Source organism: Thermobia domestica, chromosome 11 (assembly GCF_964235325.1).
Source record: "Thermobia domestica chromosome 11, izTheDome1.hap1.1, whole genome shotgun sequence".
In the NCBI taxonomy this organism is placed as follows: domain Eukaryota; kingdom Metazoa; phylum Arthropoda; class Insecta; order Zygentoma; family Lepismatidae; genus Thermobia; species Thermobia domestica.
This window is the reverse complement of record NC_137464.1, coordinates 78,032,544-78,049,817: the sequence shown is the minus strand read 5'-3', so window position 1 is coordinate 78,049,817 and position 17,274 is coordinate 78,032,544. Positions and strand designations below refer to the sequence as shown.

Here is a 17,274-nt window from a genome sequence, read left to right as displayed (position 1 = left end):
TTATTTTATTTTTACGTTTTCTTCTTAGGCCAGCGGCCAGCGTGCATGCTATTGGTTCAGGGAAAAATGAAATGAAATCTTTGAGTTTTACGTCCCACGGTTATGCCGGTTAGGCTAAAGGAGACGGTGATGATGAGTAATGAATGAAATGGTGGAATGAAGAAAGTGGGAGGAAACGGGAGAACCCCGAGAAAACCCACGCACACGGTGTTTGTCCACCCTATTGGTTCAGGGGTCCGGGATCGAACGTACTACAGGGTGAGACCCATTTCAAACCTAGGGTCTGATCAATAATTCCTTGAAATAATTGCATGAAAGCTAATTTATTTTGTTTTCACACAGTAATAGAAGTGTGTATGGGATAATGTTGGAAAAATGTAATAATAATAATAATAATAATAATAATAATAATAATAATAATAATAATAATAATAATAATAATAATAAATGTCGTCGTCCCTGTAGTTGATTGCCTCTTATATAAAAAGAAAGGAACAAATGGTTGGTTGGGGCCCGAAGAGAAACAACATATACAGGAGACTGACTGTGTTTTTGATAGCTCAGTTGTAGAGTGTCTTCCTGCTTAGCAAGTGATTTGTTTCGTCGTTAGTCTCCGATTTTTCTGATTTTTCCAACAAACGGGTAGGTAACTCCCGTAGCTGAAAACCTGCGATAGTTGCAGTTTAATATCACTGCTACTATCGAGCGCATTCAGAATAGTTGTGTTGCAGCGTGTCTGATATGAGTAGGAATATCGCCTTCAAGTGTTCAACGTGACACGTGGAGCATTACTGAGTGCCTGTGAAGTTAACAATAAAATTTGTGCGTTTCTCTTTATAATGGCACTAGTTTCAATTAAATACGCTTAACAGTAGCCACGTTATGTGCTTTTATAAGCGTGTAGTGTTTGTGTGGATATCCTGTAGTGTTATAGTATTAAAAAATTATAATTAGTTTTGAAATTAGTTCTAACCCGAGGGACTGAGCAGCACCTTTCTAATGTTCTCTAAACTGTTGTTTTCCATACTCTCACCAAGTTTAATTTTAAACACAAATCTAATGTTACTTTTTATATTTGATACAATTAAGGAGAAAATGAATTACTATAAACCAGATATACATAATATCAGAAACAAACATAAGAAAAAAATTATTTTTGAACCTTACTTCTGTTAAAAAAAATAAGCTTAGGATATTTGTAAGTTTTTGCGTGCTCAGAATAGATTCTCTCTGTTAAAATGCTCGTTATCTGTTATATATACTAGGGCTAGGACTTCTTCGCAACATAGTAACTACTGTGCAAGTTTAAACCCTCCTGAGATTACAGTACGCGGTTTAAAACTCGGAGATTTGTTAAGAATCGCCTCTGTAATAAATAGTGGGTCTCTCACTTCATAACACCAGTATTGCATAATTGACGTACAGATCACGAAGTCGTCACTTTATAAAGTAGTTCTATTCTGATTTAAACAATTTCTTTTTGTTTAATTTACAGAGAACTGCTGTAAAATTGGTCAAAACTCCAGAAGATATTGGGGAAAGAAATTGTATAAGAGGGAATCCAACCTGTGATCGTTGTTACTTTCATCATCATTTTAGGAATCTTATTTATTACAAAATACCAGAACAGAGCTTACAAACGTTTAATGAGGATTAAAAATTTTAGTAGTATTGACACAGAATCGTAATACTTTAATCTGTTCCTTCACCTTATCCAATAGAGAAAGAAAAAACTCTTAGAACTTAATTGAAACTACCTACAACATGTTCTTTTTGTAGCGAAGGAAAGTCAGAGAAAAACACTCAAAATCATGGGCTCCTCAACTAAGAGACTAACATTTTACACCGACACTGCGTGCCTTATTCATTGCATACATGTGATCGATGTAATAGTAATTATATCGGTTATATTTTATTTTCTATTACAGATACGTAATACTGAAGATTATAGAAAGCGAAATGCGCCAAATGTCTTTCTTCTGTATATTGAAGCAGTTTCAATAGTGAATGAGAAAAATAACACATCAGCTGGTCGTAGCTCCAGTGTGGGTATTGAATTTAATAATAAGGATTATTACGCAATTCAGGTTAGCTTTTCTTCCTTTACTGGTTTTATATATCTATCTATCTATCTATCTATCTATATATATATATATATATATATATATATATATATATATATATATATATATATATATATATATATATATATATATATATATATTAACAAATAAAACACAGTTCTGACCAGAGCAGAATGAAATATATTAAAAACTAACAATGTGTTACAGTTTCAAGGACCTAACGTCCTCTTCTTCAGACACCAGTGTTGGTGTCTGATGAAGAGGACGTTAGGTCCTTGAAACTGTAACACATTGTAAGTATAGTTTTTAATATATTTCATTCTGCTCTGGTCAGAACTGTGTTTTATTTGTTAAGCTACTTATCCAGAGCCATGGAGTTTGTTCAATATATATATCTGTCCCCCATATATATATATAGGGTGTTACAAAACTTTGTCACAATATTTTGGGAATAAATTCCTCACATCAAAATAAGAAAAAAGTTCATATGGACCTGTGGTCGGAAGTGCATGCTTTCGTAGATATAGGGTGCCGAAAACGTGAAGAAATAAACTTTAAAGATCAATAGCTACACTACTATAGGACCGATCATAATCGGGTCAGATATCACTAAGGAACTAGTATGTGAACTATCCAAATATCCATCTTTCAGAACCTCCGGTACTTGCACAATCATTTTTAGAGAGACTGTTTGGGAGTACTTGATCACTCTCCACCTCTCTCTCTAAAAGTTGGTGTGCAAGTACTGGAGCATTCTTAAACATGGATATTTGGATAGTTCACATATTAGTTCCTCAGTGATGTCTTGACTCGACTACAATAGGTCCCGTAGTAGTGGAGCTATGAACTTTTAAACTTCGGCACCCTAAAACTGCGAAACTATCCACTTATATATATACAGAGATAGCGGATGTATAAAATCTAGGTTGATAATATTAAATGTGTTCCGTACTTTGTACTATATCTACATTGATGTAGTCAATATCCCGTGAAGATTTATCATAAATGCTAGTCTTTTTTTCTTTTTTTTTTTCCTTTAAATAAATGATAGTGTTTTATTGTTCGAAGTTTACAACTAGTGTCCTAGGCGTCTGTACTAGCAAAATTTTCGAACTGTGCCGTGAAACCATATTAATATTCAGCTTCTGAGTGGTGCTTATTTTCTTTCGAAGTAATGCGATTGTTATAAACTGCAAAACATACATCATATAATAGTAATAAACTATCACGCAATACAACTTTGCGCTGTCGCATTATTATTATTTTTCTTTATGCAAAATAATTTTATTCACATTAAGCTTGAACCTGTAACTTTTCTTCTATATGATATTTAGAAATGTAGTTACACATGTTATTTTTGAGGGATTATCCCCTTCTGTAAAATATTTCCATTCTCTGTATTTTGGTTAATTAAAGCGCTCAATATAAATCAAGTTCTCTTATATTTCTACATGACAAATGGTATCTTGTTGTTTCGTCTATCTTTATAGGAAATACATGCCCAGCCCGATTTGTTTCGTTTACTCGTGAATTCCTTGTCACCTGCCATCTATGGCCATGAAATTGTTAAAGCTGGATTACTTTTAGCGTTGTTTGGAGGATCTCCCCGCCAGATGGATGGCCGAGGAGATTCACATGTATTAGTTGTTGGAGATCCTGGTCTCGGAAAGTCACAGATGTTGCAAGCCTGTTCTAGTATTGCGCCAAGAGGTTCGTATTCTGTTTATTTTTATATTGATACACAATTCTGTATTTTTGTTAGTTAATAAAAATATACACTCTTTATATACCATTATATTAAAATACTACATAATCATAAAATAACTTTCACTAAAAGAACAACTTGTTATTGTGTGTATGGTGGTATTCCTTAAACATGTGTCAAATATTATATATATAATTTTATTCATTCTTCAGCATGCAGTTGGATCATTCTTCAGCTATGAATAAGCATTAGGTTGATCGGAACCTGTTAGTTCTATATTAGGACCAAGAGGCATAGTCAGTACTATTTACGCGTGTATAAATGTTTTAAAAAGTATGGTACATCTAATATACGAAATAATTCCAATACCTTTTATTAATCAAAATAGGACTATTAGTTATATCACATCTCGTTCGAGATGATGATGACGCTTTTGCAGTAGTTTGATGTTTTGCGCTCAAAAAACTCCTCAAAGACATTGTTAATAGCTGCTTTGTTCCGAATGTATTCTCTCTAAAACTATTTCAAATGCTTAAATAATTTGTAGTTAGTTCGCGAGAGAGTATAGTGGATGCAGAAATTTCAGTGCAGGTTGTGAGGTTTTGCTCTCTCATTCTTATCACATGGGACTTCACGATGCCATGAAGCAATACAATTTAATGTCTGTTGACCATCATACGTATTTTTCTAAGTATTTGATACTGCTTGTTTCTTTGATGAAATTTAGGGTTACTTTTCAGCACGTGCACCAAAGCCGCGCGCGCTACCTACTAGACTATTGAAGACCAGTACATCTCAGCAGCCAGTGTTTTGCCAAATTTCAAGAACGAATAGTGAAAATACCAACAGCTTATCACTGAACAGCCAGAATTATTTTCTTCGCATGAATATTCTTTTTTGTCGTGTGTTTAGGTTCTCATCAATATATGATCACGGTGCAGAGTGGTGACTACTATCTTGTTATTAATATTCATTTTTCGTTACATGTCACTATTTTCTGAGAAACGGAACTTATCAGTTCCAGGAAAACAGAAAAAGGCATACTCCCAGGCCGTACCTTATGTGTTGTTCATTGATTATATGGGGGATCAACTTATCAAGCTTTTTGATTTTTTGAGGTTCTTGCAAGTGCCAGGAAACTGGAAATACGTACATCTAATGTCGCTGTCATATCTCTCAATAGTTTAACGAGGGTCAGAGTCACTAGTGCTCTCAGTTCATCCTTGTCGATGGCTGCTGATGCATATCTTTCTAAGTGTCATAATACCAGATCGGAATATTTTGAACCATCGGTGTATGTTTCGGCTATTAATTATGTCAGGACTGCTTGCACTGTAGTCAACGTAGTGTAGGGTAGACTAGTGTAAGATCACGAGGTATTGTTAACAGTGTCTAGAGTTCTTATATCCTTTCTATATGTTTTGTGTTGAAGTGCAAAAATATCTTCTTATGTCGTGTAGTGTATGTACAAACTAATCTTTTCGTATATCTATTGGGGCTTATTGCTTTTTATTATTATTATTTTTTAAGCGTTGTTGGCCTTGAGTCAAGCTCCATACTGTGTTTCATCTGTAGCAGTGTGGACAATCCGGGCCTAGAACAATGTCACTGTTAATTAACCTGTGGTGTAATGTGTGATACTACTGGGTCTTAGGTGGTGGTACAGGCCTTTCTTCTTTCTTCTTCGGAGTTACTAATACACTATCTGGTGAAAAAGCAAATACCTAGATTTCTTTAGGATGTTGAGAAATGTCCTTAAGGCTATCTCTAGTGTGAAATAATGGAATAAAAAGCACTAACCAAATTTATTTTTCGTCACTAAAGACGTACTTGAGTAAGTTGAAAGGCTCCCAAGTAATCAAGTATTTAGCATATATACTCTTCGTGCGCGTGGGACCCGCGTTCAGTTTTCAGTGGGGCACTTGTGTCATGTTATAGTGTAGATCACGTTTTATGTAATCTTCGTTCTATAAAGGTTTAACTTTACACTAATTGAATAAATTGAAGTGGAACTTAAAATTCATTGTAGTGATTTTTAATTAGATTTAGTGGTCATTAACGTGGCTGTTACCATGTTACAACCATGTAGTTTACGAAATATTTTTCTAAAAGTTTTGATTTAAACGCGGATATTTGAAAATTTGGAACTAATATATCATATCATACACAAAATTTAATATCCCCATCAATATAACCATTTTAGATGTCTCTTTCGTTTTTTTGACAGATAGTGTGTTGCTGGATGTTGTGTCGGTATAGATTGATACTAATCAACTCTATGGTGTTGTGAATGTCTGATTGTTTGGTGCAGTGTAGCTTGTAGATGTAGGCATTTCATTTTTGTAGAATTATGCATGGAGCAAAACGCATTAATTTTGGTTACTTACTACAATTTCTTCATGTTCTATGGATCACTTAATTTTTGCACGCTGGGTGCTTTTTCAATAGGGTGCTTCTTTAAAAGCTACAAGAAGAAAACTCACTGGTGTAACATTTTCTCTACTACAGAAAAAGAGGGAGACGAAAATACTATTTATCTATAATGGCATCCAGTCTTAGGTAATATCTGTGTTAGGAGTTAATAATTAGTGATCAGGCGCCATTATAAAAAAAAAATATTCTTTTTAATACTGCCTTAAAATATTTGTATCACGCAATTGTAAGTTATTTAAAATTATTTTCTTTGCTTGTAGTGGATGAGATTAGTTATTCCTTAAAATTTCGTTCATCTCATCTAAAAGGTACATTTCTTACCCTGAATGCGGATAGCGTTCAAGAATTAGGCGATCCATAAGACGAAAAAGAACTTCTTGTAAGTACGAAAATTAATACGCGATGCATGTCTAATATCAATAGTGTCAGTAGTGTTGTTTAAAAGCTACTGATTTCCTACTGTTCGTGGTTTGCCTGTTCTTTCCCGTTTCAGTTGATGTATTTATTTTGCTTGTCGAGTCGTCTTCTTCTTCTTCTTCTTCTTATTATTATTATTATTATTATTATTATTATTATTATTATTATTATTTGTACATACTTCCTAACATTAGCCGAAAACTTATGATGTCTTTGGTGGCTAGATGCTTTTCTATTTTGTGTGTGTATTATTTTCGTGTAAGTTGAAATTACAGATTTCTTAATTTGTGTGTAGGTAAGGGTTAACCGCAAAAGTCAAGGCAACTGTTTGGTTTTACAGAAATGGGAACGAAACAAGAAGTTTTAAAATTGGGAAATGGAAGATTAGTACATATTTAAACATTATACAAGGTGGCCCAAAAGTAAGTATACACCCCTGCATTGATCAAGTATAACATTCTACTTTGAGTTTGTTTGCTTCGGCTCTTCCGAGCTTAAGATATAAGTAAAAACACATTAAGAACAAATTATAAAGAAACTAACTACGGTACCTCATGGATAATAATAAGAAATAATATAAAATGCAATGAGCTGATCAGTACGGTACTGTTTACTACTTTTGGGCCACTCGGTGTGTATAGGGAGTTGGATGCGTATGTATTTATTCTTATCTGGAAATAGCACGAGAAAAGGAGTACAAGAAATCGAACGTTTCATACGTGTGTTCCACGCAAGGCTCCTTCAGTTTTGGTATAAGAACGAAATCGTAAAGTGGTAAGTCTGGCGAATATAATGGATGCTCGAGTACTACATATTCCCATCACACGAGTAGATTTTGCATACTCGCTGCCGTATGGCCTGTAACACGTATGAAACGAACGTTTCTTTCTACTCATTTTTCTCGTACTATATTCTGATGGAGATATGTATGTTCATCCAACTCTTTACATGTAACGTTTGCATATGTACTAACTTTCCATTTGAATATTTCACAATGTCCTTCTTTGTTCCCATTTTCGTTAATAATAATAATAATAATAATAATCTATCTATCAAAATGCTACAATAGCAATAAAAGCGCCTGAGCTCCAACCTCTAACTTTTGATTTCAAACCTTTGATTTACGGTTATTTGTGATTTCACGTTTATAACAAAGACAAATATTTTAAAGTATGTGTACTTTAAATAAATTACTTAAAGAGATCTTTCCATAAAGTTTATGCTTTTAAATTATTGTTCAAAGCTTTTGCATTTTAATAAGCCTTCTCCAAATAAATGCAAATTAATTGAGCTGCCATCTTTGGAGTTTTTTAAACTATACGTTTGTGGGCGTTTATACGTTTGTGGCCAATCCTTTCGACAGTGAGATCTCGGAAACTACAGGCTCTAGAAAGATGATGTTTTCACTGAGCGATTGCAAATTTTATGTAGATTGTCCACTTCTAACTCAGTATTTGAAAAACATGACCATTATTTTTTTATTACATTTTTACGGGTACACTGGAAGTGTTGAAATTTAAAAAACACTAAAGCACCACATCCTACCCGTTATTCATTCCAATACCACATAAGTGTATGTGGGGGTTGCATATCTCTCAGGCGTTTGTTTCATGGCCAAATTATAATGAAAAACAAAGGATAACCATTTCTCCAGTCAAAGTTGAATCTTTATTGTTTTGGGTGTTTTGCCCAATGAACTCTATATATCATTGACATTATAATTGATTGTATGTGTAATGTAATAGCTTATTTTAAAATATATAAAACGATAATCATGCCTGTTGTTCTGTATGGTTGCGAAATATGGTCGCTTACTCGGAAGGAAGAACATAGGTTGAAAGTATTTTAGAACAAGATCCTGAGACGAATATTCGGACCCAAGAGAAACGGGAATAGGAAATGACGGAAACTTCATAACGAGGAACTACATAATTTATACGGTTTATCCAACATTGTTACCGTAGGGTCATCAAATCTAGGAGGCTCACGTAGGCAGGTCATGTAGCCAGGATGGAAGAAAGAATGAACGCTTTCAAAATCTTAACTGGAAGACCAGCCGGAAAACGACCATTAGGAAGACCTTGGCGCTGATGGGAGGACAATATTAAGATGGATCTCGCAGAAATAGGAATACAAAGTAGAAACTTATGCAATTAGCTAAGGATAGAAGTCAGTGAAAAGCTTTTGTGAACACGGCATTGAACCTCCGGGTTCCATAGGCCATGCAGTGATTTAGTTTATGTATTTGCTTATTACATACTGCATGCAAGAAAAAAGAAAACTCTGATCATATATGAATTAAAAACTCCAACAGGTAGTAGGCTCAAATCTTGCAAACGGTGCGAGATATTGAAAAAGTAATCGAAAAAAATCTCCCCTTTACGATATCTCTTGCCGATTTTTATCAAGACATCTTTCACTTGTGTCTGCAAAGGGACATGTACAAATGTGAGGAATAACAAGGAGATTCATGCTCATATATGAGTGATGGCGCTGTGTACAGAGCGCAGGCTTAGCTAGTCTATATATTAAAATGCTAGGTTTATATGTTTGTCTCCAATCCTTTCGATAGTGAGACCTCGAAAACCACAAGTGCTAGAAACGCCGTTTTCACTGTTCGATTCCAAATTTTGAGTAGATTGTCCAATTCTCATTCAAATGTTCAAAAATCGTGTCGTTATTGTTCTATTCAACATTTTAGGGGACGTTTTGAGCCCATAAGATTAACATTACTGCAGGCCGAAACTATGGTGTTAGGCACCCAGTACAGAAGTTACGTATGGCGGGTTAAGGGACATTGCAGGCGCTTTGCTTAAATCTGAATGGCAAAACCTATTGCATGTTGGCAACTTCAGAAACCTCAAGAGACGCGATGAGGCGTACTCGGATGAATATGGATTTATTACCCCCCCCCCAAATCCACTTGATTTCGTGTTACTTCTACAAATTCGCTACAAAGTCACGTAAACATCTATACATAGCAGTTCACTTCCTGTATGTATATCCTACCCTTTACTTGTGTGAGTAAGGAGACATGCACAGTGGGAAGGAGATTCATGGTCATAATAGAATGATGCTCTGAGTAGACAGCGCAGGTTCAGATAATAATAATAATAATAATAATAATAATAATAATAATAATAATAATAATAATAATTATTATTATTATTATTATTATTATTATTATTATTATTATTATTATTATTATTATTATTATTATTATTATTATTATTATTATTATTATTATTATTATTATTGAACTAATCCTCATATATGTATGCTTTTACTAACTTAACAAATAATCTCCATATTGAATTCATGTAAGGAAAGGAAATCTCCGACTAATCTCTTGAAGAATGCATGACAAACAATGTTCTTAGTGCAACTAAGATACCTTTTCTTCAGATCATACTAATCAATTTTGTACTTTTCTGTCTTTGTACAACTTGCATTTGCTATCTTTTTTATACTAGGGAAAAAGTAAACAATGTTATTAAATTGAGTTTTTTTGTGAAATGATAGTGACATATGAATGAAGTAATAATGTATTTTTGTGCTCCGTGCTGGCATAGTGGCTAAGCTCATATACACGTGGTACTGGGTTCGATTCCGTGTCGATGAGCATTGAACAAGTTACAGTGGTTCGAATCCTATTTATAAGTTTACGTGTCGTATGGCCTTTGTGGTAACAAGGGATGTTAAGCTTCAACACGTAATCAATAATATAATGAAAAGAAAAACGAACAATGAAAGGAAAGAAAACGTAACATCATTGTTACCACCATAAGCTCTTTCACATCTACGATTAAATTTTATTTTATTTATTTATTTATTTATTTTTATTCATAAATCATAAGAACAGTCATGGCATTACAGATAAGCTACCGAATGTAATAACAACCAATAGACTTATGTCAATAAACTTGGATTTTGTACACACACAATTTTTCACTTTTTAAAAATGTTATTGCTATAGCGTAAAAACAATAAAGAAAGTAAAAAACTTAGTAAGTTCTGTAGTATCTACAGAAATACTGATAAATGATCTGATAACTATTCCCAGGTCTTTTCGTATCGGTTAGAAATCTGAAAGAATAGCTTATGACGTCATAATTTATGTCCCTCAGACTAGATGAAAGTTCGTGAAAACAGGAATCAGTTTCATCTAGCAGCATATTTCCAACATTCTTATATTATTTGTTGTTATCTATTTATGTAGAAAATACAAGGAAAAAATATAGAAAACGTACCGAATATCCGCAATAAAAGATTATATCAAAGGATATGTGTGATTTTAAATCAGATATTCTATGATCCATTTGCGGCAATTCATGAATCACATAATGATTCCTTGTCACTGAAAAAAATTGAAATGAAAAAAATACTACTAAAGTCCAATGTAGTGGTAAGGAGGATATTTTTTTTTAATGTGTAAAGTAGTTTTAAAAAAACTGAATTGTTGTCCTCATTATAGGTGTTTACGTATGTGGCAACACTAGCACCTCCTCTGGCTTAACAGTAACGCTAACGAGAGAGGGTGGAGGCGACTATGCGTTAGAAGCAGGGGCACTTGTACTCGCCGATCAAGGGTGCTGTTGCATTGATGAGTTCGATAAAATGTCAAGTCAGCATCAGGTAAGTTTCTCTTTTTCACGCATTCACAGTTTTTTTATTTATACATAATTGTGCTAGCTAGTATATGTCGGAATATTATAAAGAAATTTTCAGTAACACCAACATGGAATCTGAATTCATTACAGCGTAGAGGTTTTCCATTCATCGTCGACTGTTTTTGCGTTGCTACCCAATCTACCACGCGACACGAGCAATTATAGTAATTCGTGTAGCCATCTGAGGACTCTTTCCTCTTAATATTGAAGTCCACTCTTCACTGTTTAGTCTAACATTTATCCTTATCACATTATCATGTCAAACCAATTTATCTGTTTATTCACATCCCTAACTTTGTCTATGTTCTTCCTGTCTAATAGCGGTAGGCAAAGATGATTACTTTTTGTTTTATTTGAGTATTTTGAGAGTTCCATTTGATGGGTCTGAAATCTTTCTTGTTTTCTTCTTGTTTGTACCATGCGGTACATTCGTAACAAGTTTTATAGAGGCAGTTGGAGAGTACTTCAAATTATAGGACGGTAGCCAAATTCTCTCTATAAAAGTTGATTCGTGAGTACCTAAGGATTCTGAAACATGTATTTTTGGATAGGGCACATATTAGTTCCTAAGTGAAGTCTTGACCCGACTACGGTAGGTCCCATAGTTTTGGAGCTATGGATCTTTAAAGTTCATTTTTTTTTTCTTTCATGTTTTTGGTAGCCTATAACTCTGAAAGGAAGCATTTGTGCACCCAGGATGGTCTATACTTTTTGTCTTATCTTGGTGCCAGGAATCACCTCCCAGTTGTTTTGAAACACCTGTGTGTATATATAATCAGTTACTGAATTCAATATGAACTGTACTTTCCGTGGTGCCGAAATGTGTTCTCCACCTTTCTTATAGTGTTGTAACCTATGGAAGATTTTAGATCATTATGAAATGTCTTTGTGGAAATTCATTAATTATTTATAGAAGAGCACGGAAACGGTCTTTATAATGTACATAGCTGTTTTTAATACTATAAAATAACATAATATCAGAAAACATCATTGTGTGAACTTTTTTTTAAGATAGTTATATTCGACAATACTAGTATAATAGTTGAAAACAGCTAATGGATATCAAACTAGTGTTTTGTTTCTGGAATAGACTTAAAAAAATAATAATCTTAACGAAAATATGTAGAATAAATAGCAGTATTTTGACACAGTTCGTAGTATAAGAGTAAACACGAGGACTACAAGGAAGCTTTGCAGAAGTTTATACTAAGATAATGTCGAATTGAAAGCTCAGAAAATAGAAGCAAAAACAGAGTATTCTGGCTTATTCCTTCTTGTATCCTATTCATTTATTTCATTATACTACCTATATTCTTATAAGAAAAGCCTTAACGCGCCACCATTTTGTTTTGTCTGCAATTCCTTTCTTCGGACAGTAGCATGCTCCTCTGAAAAGCAGCATGATCTACTCCTGATAGATTTTCGATAAACGTCAGTTACTTCCAAAAGGCAGTTTAAGCAATCTGAAGTTGCAGAATGCCATCGGCGATGCATTGAATAATTTTATCGATACGTCGGAATATAGGGTACACCTAATACCAGTCTCATAGACGTACATTCCACATAGGCGATAGTAAATCCTGCGGTCAGCTTTGTCCTCATGGGTAACAAGTTTGACGTCTTCACCGTAGAACGATGGAATATTATACCGGTATTAATTCTCTGTAATGGTGTTCCTATCGTAGGCTGAACATACTTTGGCACTACGCACTACTCTGCGAATGGGAAGTTTCCTATTGTAGTTGTAACTGACCTATCAAAAACCCGCATGGAAATTTTAACATTGTCGTATCCAATTAATTCTGCCTATTTTATTCTGAAGACGATCTTCAACTGTCCTGGGTTTGTCAGTCAGCAAGCTAGATCCATGCCTTATCAAATATCACTATAAATATATATATCCAGGTGATGTATCCAACAGTGTTCTTTTTGAATAGGTCTTTGACATGGCGAACTTTCATGCCCAAATTATATTTGAAAATACAGTGCATCGTTAATTTTGACACATTTCACACGGTTTACAATCATCTACTGCATTTGTGGGTTTGGTTAATTGATCCTATTTTTCTCTTTCTTCATAACGGCAGATAAACGCCTTTGGGCGGATGTTGCTTTTGCGTACCTGGGGGTCTTAGTTTTTAGGCATTTTAACATGTTGTTGATTTCTTTAGGGAACGCTACACCCTTTCACTCTGCATGGCTTCGTTATTTGATCGTTCGAGTATCCAATGTAAACGGTATAAATGTACTCGTCTCAAGAAGACATAATTTTCGATTTGGCTCGCAAATTAGCAACTCTGTTCGTGAAGTTTGTGAGAGTACGTGAAAAGATAGCTTTCACTATTTTGACTCAGCATTATTGCCAGAATCTATCGAACTTGTTACCATAGCCATGAACCGACCTTCAATATATACAGAACGAATAAGGTGGAAATTAAACCTGTAAACTTCTGTCGGCATTTTCAAGTAGACCCTTTTTCATATTCAGTTATAAGTAATTTATTGTTTTAATTTTAGGCAATATTGGAAGCTATGGAGCAACAGAGTATCAGTATCGCGAAAGCTGGAGTAGTATGTTCGCTTCCCGCCAGAACAACTATTTTAGCAGCTGCCAATCCAACTGGAGGTCATTACAACAAAGCGAAAACTGTGTCAGAAAATCTACGATTGAATCCTGCTCTTTTGTCTAGATTTGACCTCGTTTTCATCCTATTAGATCAACCAAATGAGGTAATTATTCTTGTCAAATTAAGGTGAGATTGTCCTAGTCATTGATTCTTATGTGTAATCCGGAGAATTACCATCGATTATTTTGTAAATAAGTAACATAATTCTTCTTTCGTATACTAGAATATTTCATTTCATATCTATACTGTATCATTTATTACTGAAATTACAAGGCAATAACAAATATATCATTTTCAAAATAGCCACTAAAAGTGTGTGTTGTTTCTAGCGAACTAAAACTACAGGTACAATTAGTGATAACAGATGTGGTTTATCTTTCCGAAACCCCACCGAGACTTTTGAAGGATGGCAGCGGAGACACTGTTCTGACTTATGCAAGTGTGTAGTACTTTGCTCAGAGCTAGGGTTTGTGGCAGGTGGCCACATTGTTTTTAAGGATGTTGTTGTGGAAAACTTAATTAGCAAGATTATGGGTACAGTAAATTCAATTATTTCTTAAGGTAAGGTCTGAAAGTGTATCATGGGATATTGGTTGAGAAACAGAGTACGTTTCATCCGCCTGGCGCGAGGGGGGATTGAAGGTTGGAAATGAACCTTGAAATGATAGTTAGAAATGTTTCATTGAACCAAACGAATTGTTTTTCTGTGTGTTTGATAACTAACAGAAACTATTGGAGTTGTGATAGAGTAAAGGGAGTACGTAATATGGATTTTTTGGCATTCCTGTTAACGTTTTATTAAAATGAATGTTTGGTAACTTATTCTCCATCTGATTGATTAAGGGAAATGGTAGGGGGATCGCAAACTGTGAACACCATCTTTCCAGGATGCTAATAAGCATTCCTTGACATGCACACGGAGCCAAAGATAATCCTGCATTGGTGTCTACCTTGTACCATAGACATTAGTTTCCAAATGCGTTCTTGCGTATTAGCTTCATAGCCATGCACGTTAAGGCACAGTTCTGGTGGTTGGAATCAGCTACTCTTTTCATTTTATTTCTTTAAACTTTTCTGTGTATTTCCCTATTTGCTAGCTTACACATGTATCTTCCTTAGTGATTTTAGTTGATTAAGATTAGTGAGATTAGCTTAAACAATTTCCATGCAGCATTCAAGAAAAAGTTATTAACAAGATGTTAGTTGTACATTTAACGTACTTGTTTGGCTTTAGAATTTGATTTGATATTGACGTGCTAGTGTAGCTGGAAGCTTCTAAGCACGGGACCTACTTTTTTGTACGTGTGTTCTCAACCACAATTAAGTGTTTCTGGGTGTAGGGACTACTATGTCCTGGCATGGAACTTTGCCCCACGCAACTAGCCTTTAAGAAAGCCGAATGAAGTATCTATTGCTAATTATTCTGATATTCGATTTTGCTTTCTTCTATGCACATTCGGTGGGTGCATTGGAGGGACAAAGATTTGTTTGTTTCTCCTTTGGCCTTGAGGACACAAATTGATTGACTGCTGCGGGTTCCTTGCAATATCCCTGAAGTCTGCTGTAAACAAACCAATATCAGTACGACACGTTCTGCTGTTGAGTGTACTAGTTTCTCTTGATCTGGTGTGCTGTATTGCTGTCAGTGTCAAAGAAGAAAACACTATATATTAGAACGCACTGTAATTCAATATCACATACGTTTCAGATATACTACTTTTCGCAATGATGCTGTGAACCATGTGTTGGTATATTTGATTTCGTTTAGTCGGTCACCGCTCTTCTGACATACCAATCTTCAGCAATGAAAAAAAAATATTAGATATTCTTCTCATTTACAGTGAATGTCATAGAAATACAAGCACAACTGTGGCACTGCATGCTGAATGCTATCCAGATCGACGGTGTCCTTCACCTCGTATCATTGCCAATACCTGCACAAGTTGAATAGAAACAGGAAGCTAGGCTCCCAGAAAGTGTCAGCGTATCAATACACCAAATAAAAAGCAAATGAAATTGCTGTACTGGCTGCAGTAGTGCACAATCCGGAGATAAGTGTACAACAGGTTGAACGTGGTTCTCTAGTAAGTCGAATTGTGTGCGTAGAGAATTTTGCATGGGCATACGTTCATTCGTTTCATATGTCACTTCACCAAGAACTGCACAGGAATGACGGGAGTCCTGCATTGCATTCTATTTTTGCACTTCAGCAGTTGCAAGGTAATCCCGCATTCCTAAGTAATACTTCGTTTGTTTACGGATGAAGTTTTGTTCATCAATCATGGTAATATGAATCCCCGGAACATGCACTACTGGCTTCGCACGGTTGCACATCAACGGCAGTGGAGTATCAATGTATGGTGTGCTATCATTGGTAATCGTATTTTCGGTCCGTATTTTTTTGAGAAAACATTAGACGAACAGCGATATGTATCCTTTCTGCAAAATATTTTACCGTTTCTTATAGAGAACTTGGATTTGGGAACGCGCCTGTCAATGTGGTACCAAAATGATGGGTGCCCGCACACTTCACACATGTCTCCAGAGCAATTCTGGATACAAAGTTCCTAAATAGGTCGATAGGCGAGCTGGTCCTGTGCCACGGCCAGCTCGGTCTCCCGAGTTGCCGCTATTAGACTCCTTTCCCTTGGGCTCAGTGAAAGATAGTGTATCGGGAACTCCCAACGACACGAGAGAGTATGCAAGAACATAGGCATGTGCGGCAATATCTGTGGAAACTACAAACTGTACAACGCTCTCCTGTTCGCCGTCTCCAAAAGTGTATTGATGCAAATGGTAGGCACTTCAAACATCTGCTGAAATGAAACAGTTGCATGAAGTAAGATATTACTGATTCTCTGTGAGTGTGTTTTCCGTGCTGGCTTTAACTAACAGACATGGAGCTTCTGTGAGCTACTGCACAGGCCACTAGTAATTGTGTTTAGAAAAATTCAACTACGTCCGTTATTACTAATTGTGCCTGTAGTTTTCAGTTCGCTAGAAACAACATACATTTTTGCGGCCATTTTGAAAACGGTGCCTTATATCGCAAGTGTTTCCTCCGACCGTTGTTTCATTTTCCAAGATCTATCGAACGAGGCATCACTCGACTCACATGCCATTTCAGATTTTCAAGTTGGCCCCTGGGGCTCTATGGTGAAAACTCTGGGAGCTAATGCTGTTCACAGAATTTTATCGATCCTTGACATTGATACATTCCTGCGCAACTGTATTTGTCATATTTTTTGTCATTTCGAAAATATTTCAGGTCGCAGAAGTAGGTAAAGTTATATATGTATAGGGTGTTCGGTGAGGAAGTACAGATATTTTCGTAGGTA

At 35.3% G+C, this 17,274-nt stretch overlaps 1 protein-coding gene across 3 annotated transcripts in view; it reads left to right on the top strand.

Moving 5' to 3' along the window:
- The window catches only part of rec (minichromosome maintenance 8 factor recombination-defective), a 94,969-nt gene that overhangs the window by 36,958 nt on the left and 40,737 nt on the right, over nt 1–17,274 (top strand). For all 3 annotated transcript variants that reach the window (XM_081730645.1, XM_081730644.1, XM_081730646.1), the window contains exons 8-11: nt 1,929–2,087; nt 3,575–3,794; nt 11,114–11,274; nt 13,827–14,039. In XM_081730645.1, coding sequence (XP_081586771.1) covers nt 1,929–2,087; nt 3,575–3,794; nt 11,114–11,274; nt 13,827–14,039 — 753 coding nt within the window. The remainder of the gene's footprint in view (nt 1–1,928; nt 2,088–3,574; nt 3,795–11,113; nt 11,275–13,826; nt 14,040–17,274) is intronic.